The 18,785-nt window shown below is 40.4% G+C and overlaps 1 protein-coding gene across 1 annotated transcript in view; it reads left to right on the top strand.

Moving 5' to 3' along the window:
• Positions 1-17,752, top strand: part of LOC110965694 (proline-rich protein 12-like) — a 46,050-nt gene extending 28,298 nt beyond the window's left edge. The window contains exons 10-16 of the mRNA XM_022214827.2: positions 32-165; positions 430-1,568; positions 1,684-1,803; positions 5,561-5,658; positions 5,832-5,963; positions 10,490-10,585; positions 16,657-17,752. Of these exons, the coding sequence (XP_022070519.2) occupies positions 32-165; positions 430-1,568; positions 1,684-1,803; positions 5,561-5,658; positions 5,832-5,963; positions 10,490-10,585; positions 16,657-16,791 (1,854 nt within the window). The 3' untranslated portion in view covers positions 16,792-17,752. The remainder of the gene's footprint in view (positions 1-31; positions 166-429; positions 1,569-1,683; positions 1,804-5,560; positions 5,659-5,831; positions 5,964-10,489; positions 10,586-16,656) is intronic.
• Positions 17,753-18,785: the final 1,033 nt, after the last annotated feature.

Genomic DNA, 18,785 nt, shown 5'->3' with positions numbered 1-18,785 from the left:
GATTAATTAATTTCATTGTCTCTTCCCTCAGTATTTGGGTTACTTTGGTGATGCCAAAATGCGTTACCAGCGTTTATATGTGAAGTTCCTGGAGAACGTCAACAAAAAAGATTATGTTAGAGTGTGTTCCCGGAAGCCATGGCACAGAGCCAGCCTGACTCTGAGGTAAGCCTATGAGTTTGATTTTCTTGACAAATGTCTCTCAGAGGAAGGGGCATGAAGATGAACTGATATAAATTGGAAAATTACCAGAAGCAGAACTACTGTACATCAAAATCACAGCTCTGAAACAAATTCAATGAGAAGCTTTTGCAGAAATCGTCACTGTCAACAGCTGATGTCAGATAAATTTCAAATAACTTTGTAGCCTTCAAGGCCTTAAGACACAAGAGTTTCATTCCTTTTTTTTTTTAACTTACTGATTGGCAGACGGCAGTCACTACCTAAACAGCTTCCCACAATTCACAGTCAGGCCCAACCTCGAATGGAAAGAGATGACAAAGACAAGGAAAGACAGAAAGAGAGAGAGCTGAAGGAGCAGAGGGAAAAAGAAAAAGAACGAAAAGACAGGGAACACAAGGAGAGAATAGAAAAGGAATACAAGGAAAAAGAGAGGAAAGATGAGAGAGGACAAAAAGAGAAGGAGAAAAATGAAAAAGAGCAGAAAGACAGGGATGAGAAAGAAAAGATGGACAATGAAAAAGCAGACAGAGAGCAAAAGGGGAGGGACCGTAGAAGAAAGGAGAAAGAAATGGGATGGGAGAAAAAGGGTGAGAGTGAAAGAAGGGAGAGGGAGCATAGAGAGAGGGAGAAAAGAGAAAAGGAGCAAAAGGACAAGGAGAGAAAGGAATATGAGCGAGAGCAAAAGGAGAGGGAACTGAAAGAGAGGGATAGAGGAAACAGGGAACAAAGAGAGAAGGAGAAGCAGGACATGGAGCAGAGAGAAAGGGAGAAACAGGAAACAGAATGGATAGAAAGGGAAAAACAACTAAGGGAGTGGAGAGAAAGGGAAAAACAGGAGATAGAACAAAAAGAAAGGGAGAGACAAGAGAGGGAGTGGAAAGAGAAGGAGGAAAAAGAAAGGGAAATACAGGAAAGAGAGCTAAAAGAAAAGGAAAAACGAGAGTTGGAGCAATGTGAAAAGGAGAGTCAGGAGGTAGAGCAAAGAGAGAGAGAGAAACAAGATAAGGAGAGAAAAGAAAACAGAGAAAAGGTGAAACAGGATAGGGACCGGAGAGAGAAGCAAAGAGAGCAGAAAGACAGAGAAGAGAAGGAAAGTGAAAATGAGAGAGAGCAGAAAGAAAAAGAAAGAAGAGAACAGGAGAGGGAGAAGCAAAGAGATCAGGAGAAAGCAAAAAGGGAGAGAGTAGAACGAGAAAGGAGAGATGACACCATGGAGTTTGCAAGGCTCAGGGAGAAGCAAGGAGAGAAGAAGATGGAGTGTCAGTCCAGAGCCAAGACGTCAAAGGACAAAGCTGAGCCTCCCCCCAAGAAGAGAAAGAAGTGGCTGAAGGAAGTTCCGTCTTCCTCCTCTGAGTCCGACTCCTCTCCACCAAGTGATGATGAAGGTCAGCTCTTCTTTGTTTATGTTTGGTGGAGACATTTATTTTAACATTTTGTTACATCGCTGTTAGCCAGTGTCATCTGTGTCCCAACCCACTGTGCAGTTTCTTTGTGTTTCAGGGCTCTTGCGGGGTGGAGCTAACAACCGGGCTATGAGGGAGATGTTCCGGAGCTATGTGGAAATGCTGGTCAGTACAGCACTGGACCCTGATATGATCCAAGCACTGGAGGACACTGATGGTGAGCACTCAGATGGAGGAGCAAAAAGGCTGATTAGAATCCTGGTTATGCGAGTACATGGCAGAGAAATCTTGATTCCCTAGAAGATGAAACTGGAAAAATCTTTTTCCTGTCATGGCAACCATATTTCTTATTTGCATGACATAGCTTACTCCATGCAAATGCACTTATTGGATTAAGAGTAGAAGTTACTTGTCCAAGGAAGAACAGCCTTTGCACCAGTGTTAGGATGTTATCAGATCATCACACCGCTTGGTTGGATTACAAGGTCCATACCAGTGATTTTCCAAAGCTGACAGAATTCAAAGGCATACTCTCAGGTGGGCTGCACAGTGACTCAGTGTCACCTTGCTGGTAGAAGATCCTCAGTTCATGTCTCAGCCTGGACCTGGGATCTTTCTGCATGGAGTTTGCGTGTTCTCCCTGTGCATGCGTGGGTTTTCTCCAAGTACTAAGGCTTTCTACCACAGTCCAAAAACATGCTGAGGTTTAACTTGTCTGTAGGTGTGAATGTGAGTGTCATTGTTGTTTGTATGTATAGCCCTGTGATAGACTGGTGACCTGTCTAGGGTGTCCCCTGCCTTCGCCCTCAGTCAGCTGGGATAGATTCCAGTACCCCCAAGACACTACTGAGGATTTAGCAGTGTATAGATAATGGATGGATGGATGGACATTGTCAGTTTTCAGATTGCTGTATTTGTTGTGTTTCCTCTACATTACTGTCACTGTCATTGTTTTCCATTATTGTTGATGACTCTTAAACTTGATACAGTTAACCACCCTCAGTTAAGGTAAAGTTTGGGAATTTTTTTTTTAATAGATCCCCATTATTGTTGCATAGCAACAGCAACATACTTCTAAGTCCAGACTGATCTGCAAAGCTTAAATTACAGTCTTAAACAAGCACCATTGTTCAGTATGACACCTTATTGTGAGTGACCAAGAAACTGAAGCTACATTCCTGTGATGTCAGCTTGGTGCACTGTATTGTTATGACAGGATCATATGCACCTCCAGTATAGTGTGTCTCCACAACTATGTTGTGTCATCATTGTAAATTATAAGTGTGGCTAAAACTGTGGTCAGCAAGATGTTTTACAGGTGTTTTGCATTCATTGCAAACTAAACAAATGTCAAGACCTCTACAAGGTTCATACCTAAAAGGCTGACAAATGTTTAGATTCTTCATTATCATGTTAAGCCTTTTAAAGGGAATGAGCATGAAGGCTTAGACAAAGGTCAGTTTGGAGATGTAGACACTTTTGTTCATCACATTTTCTAACTTCTTGTGAGCGATTGGGATTGACTACAGCCATCCACTTCCCTAAGTTGATTTAAATAGGTCCAATTTGACACTTATTAGACTGAGCCACAAGTCTGAAAAGTCACTTGGATCCATTTTTCAAAGCAACTACAGATCCAAAAATGATCTGTGCAAACCATTGTTGGTAAATATAATATGCATGGCCTAGTTGTGTCACTGCCATGATCAGAAAGAAAACACAGGCTCTCACCTACTGCTGAGAGAAAGCTGCTCAGGATGGTCAGGAGTCAACCAAGAATTTCTAAAAAGCAGGTCTGTGTTGAATTAGACGTTGTTGGAACACAGGTGTCAATGTCCACAGTGTGTGTTTTACATCAGCATGGGCTGATAATCTGCCTAAAAAGGAAGCCCTTCTTCTATACACATGGATGAAGAAAAGGCCTTCTGGAGGAAAGTTCTTGGGTCAGATGAAACAAAAATTATTTGGCCACAATGACTAGAAATATGTTTAGAGAAGAGAAGGTGAGACCAATAACTCAAAGAACTCCATACTGTCAAGTATGTTGGTGGTATTATTCTGCAGCTCTTTTGGAATCCAAATCTCACCAAATGTCTGACTTAAAGCCTGTCAAATGAAGACATAAGTCTGTGTCAGAAAGCCAAAAAACTTAGTTGAACTGTATGAATTCTGTCTAGAGGATTGGACAAAGATACAGCCAGAACATTACCAGAGGCTTGTGGACGACTAACAAAAGTGCCTAGTTGAGGCGAAAGTGGGACGTCTAACCAAATATTAGCATTGCTATATATATAGTTTTGACCCAGCAGATTTTGTCATATGTCCAAAAGACCTATAATAAATCTATGAAAGAACCAAAGCGCATAACTCTTTTTTGTGCCAAAGATGCATGGGTTTCAAGGATTCCATCAGGGAAAATTTGAGTTGTCATTGGAAACTCAGGACTGTGCTGCACACATGATCTTTACACTTGTAAAGATGATGCTATACAAGATTTTTACAAGTGTATGCAAACTTTTGTCCACGACTGTATATTATGATTGATGACTATTATATAGGCACATTTATTAGTCCTGCTTCTGGCATGGTTTGTATATTACAGCTATATGTCATGCCTATTTTGATGCCAGTGCGGAGTGGCAAAGTCTTCATCGGGGACACAGCCAGGATCCACCAGTGAATCCTTTTTCTGCTCCAGCAGCCTCCTTGATTCTCAATCCTATGTCCCCCAGATGCATTTTAGGAATTGTGTCTTCCTTAATGACGGCACACCAAGATTGATTTTGGGGTTGGCAGCAGGAAGACAGATGACAGAGGAGACGAGGAAGCTGAAATTAGTTAAATAAGCGGAGTCTTTAGAAAAGAACAAAGAGAGCCCCTGAGATGTGAGAATGTCAGGTCTTTGGTGCATCATCCATCTTCGACCCCCTTGACTAATCAGGAGGCTAAAACAGCAGCAGCAAATAACAAATCTAGCAACATCCAGCCACATTGACAGGCAGGATGAGGTGCACAAAGGTCAGGGTTAAGATGATTTGTAATATTTTTAGAAGACTTTCATCCTGTCTTTGAATGCTAGAAGTTGAATTGTAAATAAACAGAAAAAAAATGATAGTCTTACAATAAACCTGATATGTGTTCAGGAAGCATAGTTAAAGCCTTGATTTTGTTATCAGAGGATGTAAAATTAAGATAGACCCGACAGTCCAAATGGTGGGTGTGCTGCATTCATTCAAATTTGAATCCAATGCAAAATACATGATTATGGGCCACTTTAATTGTGTGACAACTGAAGTGTGTGGTTTGCAGGAAAAGAGTACACTAATTACAGCCGATACTCAATGCAAGACTTCGATACAATCTTTAACTTAAGGAAATAAACACTAGGGGATGATAGTGTTTGTCTATCAGTGTTGTCTAGATATATGATAATGCTCATGACTCTGTACAGGGCAGTCAGGTAAGATATACTAATGATGCAATATATTTGACTTTGTCCATGATCAGTGGCACTATGCTGAGGAAGCCACAAAATAAGCTTTTGGGGAAGCAATTCAACTGAATCTAGTAGTGAATACTGTGGTTCTTAGAGTTCAGTGATTTTAAAACAGCTTCAGTGACAATGCCTAATAGGTTACAATCCAAAAAAAAAAAAAAAGCACAATTATTGGTGCAATAATTATAGTATAACAGTGACAAAGACAAACAAGGCATTGTGAGACTGCTGGCATATTGAAGGAGACCAAGTATCTCAATCTCTTTTTTATGATAAAGGGTAAGATTAAGCCCAAGCATGTGAACTGAAAGCAACTTGTATTTGTTGCATATTGGGAATTTTTAATGCAAGAAACACCATGTACCATACCATGACTGTGATACAAACCCCCCACTGAAAAGGTTAGACAGGATTTGCAGGTCTCTTGTGAAAATATGTCACATTTAAACGTAGGGTTCTGCTACTTTTAACTCCTCAGATGAGTTGTACCTCCCGCCCATGAGGAAAATTGATAGCCTGCTCAGTGAACAGAAGAGGAGGTTGTTAAGGAGAGTCAACATGAGTGCTCAGCAACAGGCAAGCCTTCACATTGTTCTTGTTTTACAGGCACTTCTCAAATCACCTTGTGTTAGATCTGTTGTTGATTTAAAACAAATACCTTTGTGTGGAATTGCAAATCATAATTGTGGGTTTAAACTGAACTTGCTGTATCTTATCTCTTTGACTGCATTCTGATTCCCACTGTCCAGGAGGCTTTACATATATTCCCAAAAATGACAGCAGACCCTCTAGAATCAGGAGTTGTCAAAGTTCACCTTGGTGGGGAAGGCTACAATCGTAAAACTCTCAACCGGGTCAAGAGGAGTATTCCTAAGCAGCAGGTGAGAAATTGTATCACATTCATTAACATCACCATGAGATACAGCTTCTCCATGTCCAGCATTCAACACGGTGTCCTGTGCATGTTAGTCAAAGTTTAAATTTAGGAAATTCTTCTGAGATTTAATGCAGATGCATTTATTTTTTCACGAACTCATAGCTATTTACTTAAGAGATGAACTGGCAGAAGATAGAGTGTCATCAGGAATCATGGTATCGTGATCCCTGAGCTGCACTGTTTCTTCCCTATGTTTTTTTTTATTGTTGTTGTCAAAAATTAATTCTATCCTGAATTTTTTAATAATACGGTTATTTGAGCTAAGGATCATAATAAGTTTAACGGTAGGGCAACAAGCTGATAATAGGCAGAACAAAACAGAAAGTTGCCACATCATCAGATCATGTATCCTCTATATCCCAATCTGTCACTCCTAATTAGAATCGACCACTTTCTGAAGAAAATGCACAAACTTGACAGATCAGCATAAGCCTAACCTGGAATTAGAATGAAAATATTGATAGGAACACTTCAGGAGTGCCCTAATGCTGTCAACAGCCTATAGCCTGACTGTGCAGTCTGTAGTCTGATGCTCAGGAGTCAGGAGGCTGAGCTCACAGTAGGCCATGAACAGTAGAATATAAAACATTCAGGCAGGTGAAGTCTTTGACTGGGTCTTGCAGGTAGATGCAGGTGCATGAGAAACACAGCACATTCTTGAGGTAGCATTGGACAGCAGCATGTGATGGGATGAGCTTCATGTGATGACTTATACAGATGAGAGAAATAGCATCTTTTCCATCTTAACCTATTTTTAGGAAGGCTTGAAAAGTTACAGCAGGTGTTTTATTCTCTGTGTGCAATACTCAATCTTCAGTTCAGTCCAGGTTGACATGGACATAAGGCAAGTGGCCAGTGATAAGAGAGATGAGAGAGAAGTTAAGAAATTATGTCTAAACGCTTATTGTGTGAAATTGAAGGTGCAGCCATTACAAGAGCTTGGGCTCCATCTATTAGGTCACACCTGTATTACCAGATGGTCTTGTACTCAAATCTGGCCATGTCATGTGTGTTATACCAGATGCAAGTATGAGAGTAGTTCTCCCAAAATCCTCCTTATTTACTAAACTTTACCTTATTATTAAATCATCAAAAATACCAAGCCTAATACAGAGGACATAGAAGTTACGCTGACAATAATTGCATATACTGTATGTAATATATGATTAGATAGATATCTATAAATAGATAGATATTCAGATTCATATTCAGATAAACTTTATTTATCCCCGAGGGGCAATTAAGGTGCATATGAGCAGCAGGACGTTATAAAAAATAGACAGGGTATTCACAGAAGAATAGGATAAAAAAGAATAAAATAGAATAAAATTTAGAATATACAGTATGTACACAATATAAATATCAAATGAGATACACACGTGGACAAAATTGTTGGTACCCCTCAGTTAAAGAAGGAAAAACCCACAATTCTCACTGAAATCACTTGAAACTCACAAAAGTAACAATAAATAAAAATTAATTGAAAATTAAATAATCAAAATCAGCCATCACTTTTGAATTGTTGATTAACATAATTATTTAAAAAAACAAACTAATGAAATAGGGCTGGACAAAAATGATGGTACCCATAACTTAATATTTTGTTGCACAACCTTTTGAGGCAATCACTGCAATTAAACGATTTCTGTATTTGTCAATGAGCGTTCTGCAGCTGTCAACAGGTATTTTGGCCCACTCCTCATGAGCAAACAGCTCCAGTTGTCTCAGGTTTGATGGGTGTCTTCTCCAAATGGCATGTTTCAGCTCCTTCCACATATGTTCAATGGGATTCAGATCTGGGCTCATAGAAGGCCACTTTAGAATAGTCCAACGCTTTTCTCTCAGCCATTCTTGGGTGTTTTTGGCTGTGTGTTTTGGATCGTTGTCCTGTTGGAAGACCCATGACCTGCGACTGAGACCAAGCTTTCTGACACTAGGCAGCACATTTCTCTCCAGAATGCCTTGATAGTCTTCAGATTTCATCGTACCTTGCACACTTTCAAGACACCCTGTGCCAGATGCAGCAAAGCAGCCCCAAAACATTACTGAGCCTCCTCCATGTTTCACCGTAGGGACAGTGTTCTTTTCTTCGTATGCTTGGTTTTTGAGTCTATGAACATAGAGTTGATGTGCCTTACCAAAAAGCTCCAGTTTGGTCTCATCTGTCCAAAGGACATTCTCCCAGAAGCTTTGTGGCTTGTCAAAATGCATTTTTGCAAATTCCAGTCTCGCTTTTTTATGAGTTTTTTTCAGCAGTGGTGTCCTCCTTGGTCGTCTCCCATGAAGTCCACTTTGGCTCAAACAACGACGAATGGTGCGATCTGACACTGATGTACCTTGGCCTTGGAGTTCACCTTTAATTTCTTTGGAGGTTGCTCTGGGCTCTTTGGATACAATTCCAACGATCCGTCTCTTCAATTTGTCATCAATTTTCCTCTTGCGGCCACATCCAGGGAGGTTGGCTACTGTCCCGTGGGTCTTGAACTTCTGAATAATATGAGCCACTGTTGTCACAGGAACTTCAAGCTGTTTAGAGATGGTCTTATAGCCTTTACCTTTAAGATGTTTGTCTATAATTTTTTTTCGGATGTCCTGGGACAATTCTTTCCTTCGCTTTCTGTTGTCCATGTTCAGTGTGGTACACACCTTTTCACCAAACAGCAGGGTGACGACTTGTCTCCCTTTAAATAGGCAGACTGACTGATTATGAGTTTGGAAACACCTGTGATGTCAATTAAATGACACACCTGAGTTAATCATGTCACTCTGGTCAAATAGTTTTCAATCTTTTATAGAGGTACCATCATTTTTGTCCAGGCCTGTTTCATTAGTTTGTTTTTTTAAATAATTATGTTAATCAACAATTCAAAAGTAATGGCTGTTTTTGATTATTTAATTTTCAATAAATTTTTATTTATTGTTACTTTTGTGAGTTTCAAGTGATTTCAGTGAGAATTGTGGGTTTTTCCTTCTTTAACTGAGGGGTACCAACAATTTTGTCCACGTGTGTAACTGGAGTGGATGACGTAAAGTGCAAACAGACAGTGTAAACAGAGGAAATAGTATGGACTGTGTAGACATTCTAAATAATATAAAACAGTGTAACTAGTGTAAGTATAAACAGGATGGTAAGTAGTTGGGGGGGGGGGTATGTGTGTGTGGGGAATGGTGTTAACAGTTTGAGTTGAAGAGTAGAGTGGCTTTGGGGACAAAGGTGGCTCTCCTCCTCTCAGTCCTGCAGGCAATGCAGCGGAGGCGTCGCCCGGAGGGGAGCCATTGAAATGCGGTGTGAAGAATGTGAGAGGGGTCGTTGATTATCTTACCTGCCTGTCTGAGGGCCTGTTGGCTGTAAACGTGTGAGACAGTTCTGACAGGCAGGCAGTTGAAATCTACCTGGGGCTATCTCAGCGTAAAGTGTACACGACTCAACCAAGAACCCTGGATGAGTTAAAACAGAGAATTTAGGATGAAATTCACAGTATCCCAGCTGAGATGTTGCAGCGGTCAATGAGGAATCTCAAAAGCAGATTTCAAGAATACATTCATACAGGAGGACGCCATCTACAGGAAGTAATTTTTAAAAAAATGAAAATTCCATCGTTTCTTAAATGGCATGTTTTAAGGTTTCAATTACTATAAATAAAATATTTTTCTTCCATCACTCTTGGTTTTATTGGAGTGTTTAAAAGTTCCTGTTTTTTTTTGTGTCACCCTGTACTTTTGAAACAAGACTTCTAATGGAAAATGATTATAAAATGAGTCTTGTATCAGTCTTTGTCTTGTTTCACATGTACTAATATTCTGGGTCACTCTCAAGCTATTGTGAGAGTGGCAGAGAAAAAGTCAGGAGCAAAAACTTTTTTGTATTTTGATTGAACGAACTAAGGGTAAAGTGTGAAGAAACACCATGGCGGAAACCCATATATAGAATTGGTTTCCCCAAAAAACTTAAACCTCTGACTTTTTGGGTTTTAAGCAGGAGGTGTCAGAAAAGTTACTACAGAGATATCTGGCTTGTGGCGGCCAAGCGTTCATAGCAACGTCGCTTTTTGATCCTTCAATGTCGACTCTTCCTATCATTGTGAAGCAGAATCCACCAAGCGTTGAATTGTTCACCCACTAATAGGGAATGTGAGCTGGGTTTAGACCGTCGTGAGACAGGTCAGTTTATGTACAGGTACATACACAGGTATCAATGTGTGTGAATGTGTATGTGTAAATGGGTGAATTATAAACACTTTGTAAAGGGCTTAAAGTGCATCCAAGGTATAAAAGCACTATATAAGCTCAGAAAATTTACCATGTTTTTTAGCTGTTTATTTTTAATGTTACCTGCTATCTTTCAGAATATACTACTGACTTCCTTTAGTTTTGCTTTGATCATTAGTAATGCTTTTTCATATTGTGGGGAAAAGATCCTGCAAGACAAAAATAGTGGTAAATTTGTCTTTTTCCTCTCACCCATTTCAGGATATGAAGCTTTCAATCGAAACTTGTCGGATATACAGTCTGTATCATTCTCTTCACCACTACAAGTATCACACCTTTCTGCATTGCAAGAAGGAGGTAAGAATGACTGCAATAATATGAACCTATCGGTGTTTTAGTTAATATTTTGATCTAATATCCCACATGTATCACTGAGTATTACAAAAAGCTATAAACTTGCATATGTATCATGATACGACTCAATACTATGCTCTTGGCGTGTTTATCAGGTCACTGGGTCACATCAAATTTGTGTCACCTAGGGTACAGTAATAACTGCACTGAAGTTAACCATTTAAGTGATGTTATTTCACTCTGCTAGATTGCCAAACTCCCAAAATGTTAAGGCCTGTCATCCAGTAATGAAGTATCCCCTCACCAAGTCAAGCAGGGTAACTTGAGGTGCTCTGCTACCTTTAGGAGCTTTGATGGTGCTGCAGAGCTACGAGATATAGAAAGTTTCTGATTGCATCCTTCCTACATATCTTTTAGAATTTTACTTCAAACTGAACATGTGTGTTGATGACACACCATTTAATCAGACTGATGAACCTGTTGAATACATTTTGACACGGCAACATGTGTTACGCTTTGATCATTAGTCAGGGAGCCCAGGCGCAGACACAGACACTGACAGACAGGTGGGATGTACACTCAACAAAAATATGAATGCAACACTTTTGTTTTTGCTCCTATTTTTTATGAGATGAACTCAAAGATCTAAAACTTTTTCCACATACACAATATCACCATTTCTCTCAAATATTGTTCACAAATCTGTCTAAATTTGTGATAGTGAGCACTTCTCCTTTGCTGAGATAATCCATCCCACCTCACAGGTGTGCCATATCAAGATGCTGATTAGACACCATGATTAGTGCACAGGTGTGCCTTAGACTGCCCACAATAAAAGGCCACTCTGAAAGGTGCAGTTTCGTTTTATTGGGGGGGGGTTCACATGCTTCAATGGCTGTGCGAAGTTGCTGGATATTGGTGGGAACTGGTACACGCTGTCGTATACGCCGATCCAGAGGATCCCAAACATGCTCAATGGGTGACATGTCCGGTGAGTATGCTGGCCATGCAAGAACTGGGACATTTTCAGCTTCCAAGAATTGTGTACAGATCCTTGCAACATGGGGCCGTGCATTATCCTGCTGCAACATGAGGTGATGTTCTTGGATGTATGGCACAACAATGGGCCTCAGGATCTCGTCACGGTATCTCTGTGCATTCAAAATGCAATCAAGAAAATGCACCCGTATCTGAGCAGCGAGTTTGATTGGCACGATGTGTAGCCGAATATCAAAGAAGTGTCACGTAATCCAGACTACCAACAGATCCACTTTAATTTCGTCCATAGAACATACCTCACCCTTGTGAAAATGCATCACCTGAAAATCATTAACAGCCCTTTATGTACCCTCTGTTCATCTCAGGGACTTACTTTCATATGTTCTGGGATTGTCCTCCTGTCTCCCAGTTTTGGAGCAGTGTGGCATCCCATCTGTCCACCCTGGTCAATGTCTCTATACCGGTCGATGTACGTGTTTTGATTTTAAATGATTTATCTACTCTCCATGTTTCTAAAGCATTAAAGTGTGTTATTTACGCTGGGCTCACAGCTGCGAAGAAAATGGTGGCAACTCGCTGGAAATCTCCTCATGACCTTTCTATCCGCACCTGGACTCTTTCCTTTCTGGACATCGTATACATGGAACTCTCTACAGCTCGTATTAATGGAGCCTCGAAAAGGAAAACTTTGAACTCTTGGCTTGGGATTGCTGAATCCTTGAAACGAATGTTGATTTCGCTCTAACTCTTCTCTACCCTGACTCAAAGATGTTTTTCATTATTCACACCTGTACCTCACCAGATGCGTCAACTAGTTGTCTGTCCTTGTGTTTGTTTGTCCTGTGTGTTTTATGTCTACCCCCTCCCTATATCCATGTTTTTTGTTTGTTTGTTTGTTTGTTTGTTTGTTCATATTTGCGCTATGTTCATTGGCGTGTTCTGTGCCTTGGGCATTTTGTAACCATGTAATTATATGTGGATTTTCCTAATAAAATAAAATATTTGATCACAAAAAAAAAAAGCACCCGTGTTCTTCGTCCATAACAGACGCCTGCCCATACCATAACCCCACTGCCACCATGGGCCACTCGATCCACAACATTGACATCAGAAAACCACTCACCCACATGACGCCACACACGCTGTCTGCCATCTGCCCTGAACAGTGTAAACCGGGATTCATCCGTGAAGAGAACACCTCTCCAACATGCCAGACGCCATCGAATGTGAGCGTTTGCCAACTCAAGTCGGTTAAGATGACGAACTGGAGTCAGGTTGAAACCCCGATGAGGACGACGAGGATGCAGATGAGCTTCCCTGAGACGGTTTCTGACAGTTTGTGCAGAAATTCTTTAGTTATGCAAACCGATTGTTTCAGCAGCTGTCCGAGTGGCTGGTCTCAGACGATCTTGGAGGTGAACATGCTGGATGTGGAGGTCCTGGGCTGGTGTGGTTACACGTGGTCTGCGGTTGTGAGGCTGGTTGGATGTACTGCCAAATTTTCTGAAACACCTTTGGAGATGGCTTATGGTAGAGAAATGAACATTCAATACACGAGCAACAGCTCTGGTTGACATTCCTGCTGTCAGCATGACAATTGCACGCTCCCTCAAATCTTGCGACATCAGTGGCATTGTGCTGTGTGATAAAACTGCACCTTTCAGAGTGGCCTTTTATTGTGGGCAGTCTAAGGCACACCTGTGCACTAATCATGGTGTCTAATCAGCATCTTGATATGGCACACCTGTGAGGTGGGATGGATTATCTCAGCAAAGGAGAAGTGCTCACTGTTACAGATTTAGACAGATTTGTGAACAATATTTGAGAGAAATGGTGATACTGTGTATGTGGAAAAAGTTTTAGATCTTTGAGTTCATCTCATAAAAAAATGGGAGCAAAAACAAAAGTGTTGCGTTTATATTTTTGTTGAGTGTATAAAGGGGTTTATATAATAAGACAAGAACTAAAGCCAATGCAGAACAAGGGAAACTGAAAAGAGGGGAAAAACTAAACCAAACTCAACTTGAAGGTAAACACTACAAAAACCTACAACATTCCCAACTAATCCAAAAACTGCAAACAACCAAAGAATCAAAACATAGTAACTAACAAAACTAATTCAACAAGGTACTCACACAATGGGAACTGAACACAAAGGGGAAAAAGCTGGCTTGCAGAGTACAATACAGTCCAGCGAGAGCTGGGGTGGAGCTGGCAGAAGACAAAATAGGTTACATCAGGCAGGAGACAGAAACGAGGCTGACGGCAATCCTGGAGAAGAACTGAATCCATGTGGGGCTCTGCAGTCTGAAGACAAAGTAGGGACAGGTGGGAATCCAGGGGAAGACCTGGGTCCATGAGGCTGTTGCAGTCTATGGTCTGGTGGGGAATGAATGAATGAACCAGGTTTATGTAGGAGGAGGTGATTACTGACAGGTCATCACAGCTGAATCTCTTCACTGCAATCAGTAGAGTGCAGGCAGGGACAGGGGGAGAGAGAGAGATAGACACAGGAGGAAGAGAGACGGGAAGTCAGAGACACAGGAGGCAGAGACAGGAGAGAGAGAGAGAGAGAGAGAAGAAGGAGAAGCAGATGACAGACATACAGAGGCAGACAGAGGGAGTCAAAGGGACAGACAGTCCAAACAGACACTGACAGATACAGTGGGACAAGGAGGATGAAAGAGGGAGAAGAACAGGGGCTGAGGCAGGGATCATAACAACATGGGCCTCCAGCAGTAGCATCAGACCCTAACACACTTGATGACATTTAGTGAATATACACACGTGGACAAAATTGTTGGTACCCCTCAGTTAAAGAAGGAAAAACCCACAATTCTCACTGAAATCACTTGAAACTCACAAAAGTAACAATAAATAAAAATTTATTGAAAATTAAATAATCAAAAACAGCCATTACTTTTGAATTGTTGATTAACATAATTATTTAAAAAAACAAACTAATGAAACAGGCCTGGACAAAAATGATGGTACCTCTATAAAAGATTGAAAACTATTTGACCAGAGTGACATGATTAACTCAGGTGTGTCATTTAATTGACATCACAGGTGTTTCCAAACTCATAATCAGTCAGTCTGCCTATTTAAAGGGAGACAAGTCGTCACCCTGCTGTTTGGTGAAAAGGTGTGTACCACACTGAACAACAGAAAGCGAAGGAGAGAATTGTCCCAGGACATCCGAAAAAAAATTATAGACAAACATCTTAAAGGTAAAGGCTATAAGACCATCTCTAAACAGCTTGAAGTTCCTGTGACAACAGTGGCTCATATTATTCAGAAGTTCAAGACCCACGGGACAGTAGCCAACCTCCCTGGACGTGGCCGCAAGAGGAAAATTTATGACAAATTGAAGAGACGGATCGTTGGAATTGTATCCAAAGAGCCCAGAGCAACCTCCAAAGAAATTAAAGGTGAACTCCAAGGCCAAGGTACATCAGTGTCAGATCGCACCATTCGTCGTTGTTTGAGCCAAAGTGGACTTCATGGGAGACGACCAAGGAGGACACCACTGCTGAAAAAAACTCATAAAAAAGCGAGACTGGAATTTGCAAAAATGCATGTTGACAAGCCACAAAGCTTCTGGGAGAATGTCCTTTGGACAGATGAGACCAAACTGGAGCTTTTTGGTAAGGCACATCAACTCTATGTTCATAGACTCAAAAACCAAGCATACGAAGAAAAGAACACTGTCCCTACGGTGAAACATGGAGGAGGCTCAGTAATGTTTTGGGGCTGCTTTGCTGCATCTGGCACAGGGTGTCTTGAAAGTGTGCAAGGTACGATGAAATCTGAAGACTATCAAGGCATTCTGGAGAGAAATGTGCTGCCTAGTGTCAGAAAGCTTGGTCTCAGTCACAGGTCATGGGTCTTCCAACAGGACAACGATCCAAAACACACAGCCAAAAACACCCAAGAATGGCTGAGAGAAAAGCGTTGGACTATTCTAAAGTGGCCTTCTATGAGCCCAGATCTGAATCCCATTGAACATATGTGGAAGGAGCTGAAACATGCCATTTGGAGAAGACACCCATCAAACCTGAGACAACTGGAGCTGTTTGCTCATGAGGAGTGGGCCAAAATACCTGTTGACAGCTGCAGAACGCTCATTGACAAATACAGAAATCGTTTAATTGCAGTGATTGCCTCAAAAGGTTGTGCAACAAAATATTAAGTTATGGGTACCATCATTTTTGTCCAGCCCTATTTCATTAGTTTGTTTTTTAAAATAATTATGTTAATCAACAATTCAAAAGTGATGGCTGATTTTGATTATTTAATTTTCAATACATTTTTATTTATTGTTAGTTTTGTGAGTTTCAAGTGATTTCAGTGAGAATTGTGGGTTTTTCCTTCTTTAACTGAGGGGTACCAACAATTTTGTCCACGTGTGTATATGTAGTAGCATTACCGATGATAGCAATATGGGCTGTGCTTTAGTCCCAAAGGAACAGGCTCCCAACTCAAGTATTAGGAGGTGTCTGAGTAGGTTCATTCACAAACTATAATGTCACCTGCATTGGCAGGGTCAAGTCTTCCTCTGCCCTTGTCTCAGGAGCTGTCCCACTTCAGTAGTATAAGTTCTTGTGTTGTGTGTATGGCCTCTCACCTGTGACAAGCTAGCAACCTCCCAGAGGCCCAGGAGCAACCCAAAGTATAAAGAAGAAAGAAGGTGACAAATGAAAAATTAAAGGTCCACATGGCCTTAATCTGCTGTACTGTATCTGTTCAGATCTCTCCTGGTTCCCATTTGTTATTTTTACTTGAGTACCAACATACAGACACAGTTGACACTGACTTATATTCATTATTTTAAGACTTGCACTAACCTAACCATAACTACTGTTTGTGTAACCCAGTCCTTTAACCTAACCTTAAGTCAAGTAATCCTTACAGTAGTCCACTATAGGCTAGTCTTGGACTGCTTCCACAAAAGCATTAAGATCCTTCAGCATGTGTTGAAGAAATAATTAGGCCTTGTATCTCTGTTTAGTTTTTGTTAGTGTTGTATTACAGCATTGTACTCAGTCTATCAAACTGTGTTGCTTCCTCAACAGACGGATAATATTGAGCAGGCAGCAGAGGACCCTGGCCAGGAGGAAGTGGTGCAGCAGTGCATGGCTAACCAAGGCTGGCTGGAGAGCCTCTTTAACTCCTTCATGGAACTGCTCGCCCTCAGTGCCAAGGCCTGAAGGAGGCCTACAGCCGCTGCCCCTTCACTCACATATCCACATGCAGTATTAAGTAGATGGAGGTATTCAGATTTGTGAAACAAAAGCACCACTCTGTAGAAACTGTATGGATATTAGTGGTGCAATGGTTCCAGTGGAAACAGCCACTGTTGGTTTGTTTTTGGAAGGTTTATTATTTAAAGTATTTGTTTCATTGTTGAATCCATCTTAAAGTATCTCTTGATTTCAAGAATTGTATTGAAAGATGGAGGTTTGTGAACTCCCCAAAAGTCAAAGTAAGGCGATTTGGTCAGCACTATGAAAGATTTCAGTCAAGAACTACAGAATATTGACACATGCCAAACTGTCTATAAGTATGTATTGATAACTATGATTTGTATAATTTATACAAGGACACTTTTAAGTATGATCCTGAGATAGCATTGCTTGCTGTTATTATTTTTGAATAATGTTTTAAAGGGGTATACATTAAATGGCCCACTTGTATTTATTGCTTCTCTTGGACCAGCAGAGGTGAAACTATGGATGAGTGAGAAAAAAGTTAGGTTGAAAAGGACTATGTGATAGTCCTATGGTTCTACCTGCCTCAGTAAAGAAGTTGAGCTTGAAATGAAATGTATTTTAAACTAAACCTTGTTCATTTTTTTTGTTCCTCAAAAAACAATGAGAGAGGGTTTAATGCCCTTAATGAAGAGGCACGATAAAATAAAGCAAGACTTTCCTAAAGGAAGTGCAAGGTGAAATGATCCAAAAGCATAAATGTCAATGTTCAGTGTCATTTTTATCTGTTTGTTGTTGATTAATGTTTCCTATCATTTGATCTCTGTGAATATTCTTGCAGAGGAATTTTGTTGTTTTGATGTGTAAATATTGTACAGCTTCTTCATTCTCTAGTTCCCAGTTGCTCTTCTGTACATGAAATACCTGTATTTGACATAATGAAGTAAAACTGTTCAAATGACATACGTGTTGATGGGCAGCCTTGTACTCAAGTTATTTCACTAATGTATGAGCAATGGGCTTAGACTTTAGGTGATACAGAGGCACTGCCTAAAGATCAATGATGCAGCAGGGTAAAGCCTTTCAATTTCTTTTCAGTGAACTACTTCTTTCTTGAGAGGTGTAGAAAGGGTAAAGCTTGTTTTCACATATTTTTTATTATATGTGAAATCCTAAATGGGATTAATTTTTGAGTTTCTCTCAATATTTTTTGTCCCAAGCAGGAATCATTTAATGAAAATCCTTATCAACATGAAATCTAATCATAACATAGTATAACAAGCTTGCCAGACATAGTACTCTGTCGTATTCCTTGCAAATGTAAAGTTTGCTTATTATTTGTTGGCCTCTGGGTCTCTGCTTAAACTGTAATGAAGCTGCACTTTTTAGTGCACTGGGTACAGGTACCCACAGTGTTGCATTGCCACTGTCTGAGAAAGAGACAGAGAGAAAAAATTACTGGATACTTTCTGACATTTTAGCCTAAGGGTTGAGACATGAGGATCTGAGTATGGTGGTCTGTCTAGGATATTTCTTCACCTTCTGCCAAAGCATTGTTGGAGCATTCTCCAGTTCAGCTCAACCACACCATTTGCTACAGGTGAAGAGGACAGACTGCAGTACTCCATGGCTTAGTGAAAGATAGAGAGAATATGCAGAGGAAGAAGAGAAATAGGATTATCTTGCTACTATATTACCGCAGACAAGTAAGGGAAGCTTTGAGAGGCTGTGCGTGACCATTTCCCTTTATGACAACAGGTGAGTGCAAGAAGCCCTGGTCACTGCATGTTCCAACAGTGGTTGTCTGTGTGCTGTATAAAAATAATGTTGAAACTACTAAAATTAACTAAAATTAAATTAAACTAAAATTATTGTATTTAATGGCAGTGACAGTGCCTTAATTATATCTGACAAAAAAACCTTTTAATCCTGTAGTGTAAATTTTCTATTCCATGGACACTGAAGTTACTCCGGTACATAAGTACATTTAATTT

The sequence above is a fragment of the Acanthochromis polyacanthus genome, chromosome 21 (assembly GCF_021347895.1).
Source record: "Acanthochromis polyacanthus isolate Apoly-LR-REF ecotype Palm Island chromosome 21, KAUST_Apoly_ChrSc, whole genome shotgun sequence".
NCBI classification, from domain to species: Eukaryota; Metazoa; Chordata; class Actinopteri; family Pomacentridae; genus Acanthochromis; species Acanthochromis polyacanthus.
Note: the sequence above shows the minus strand (reverse complement) of the source record. Positions and strands in the feature narration are given on the sequence as shown.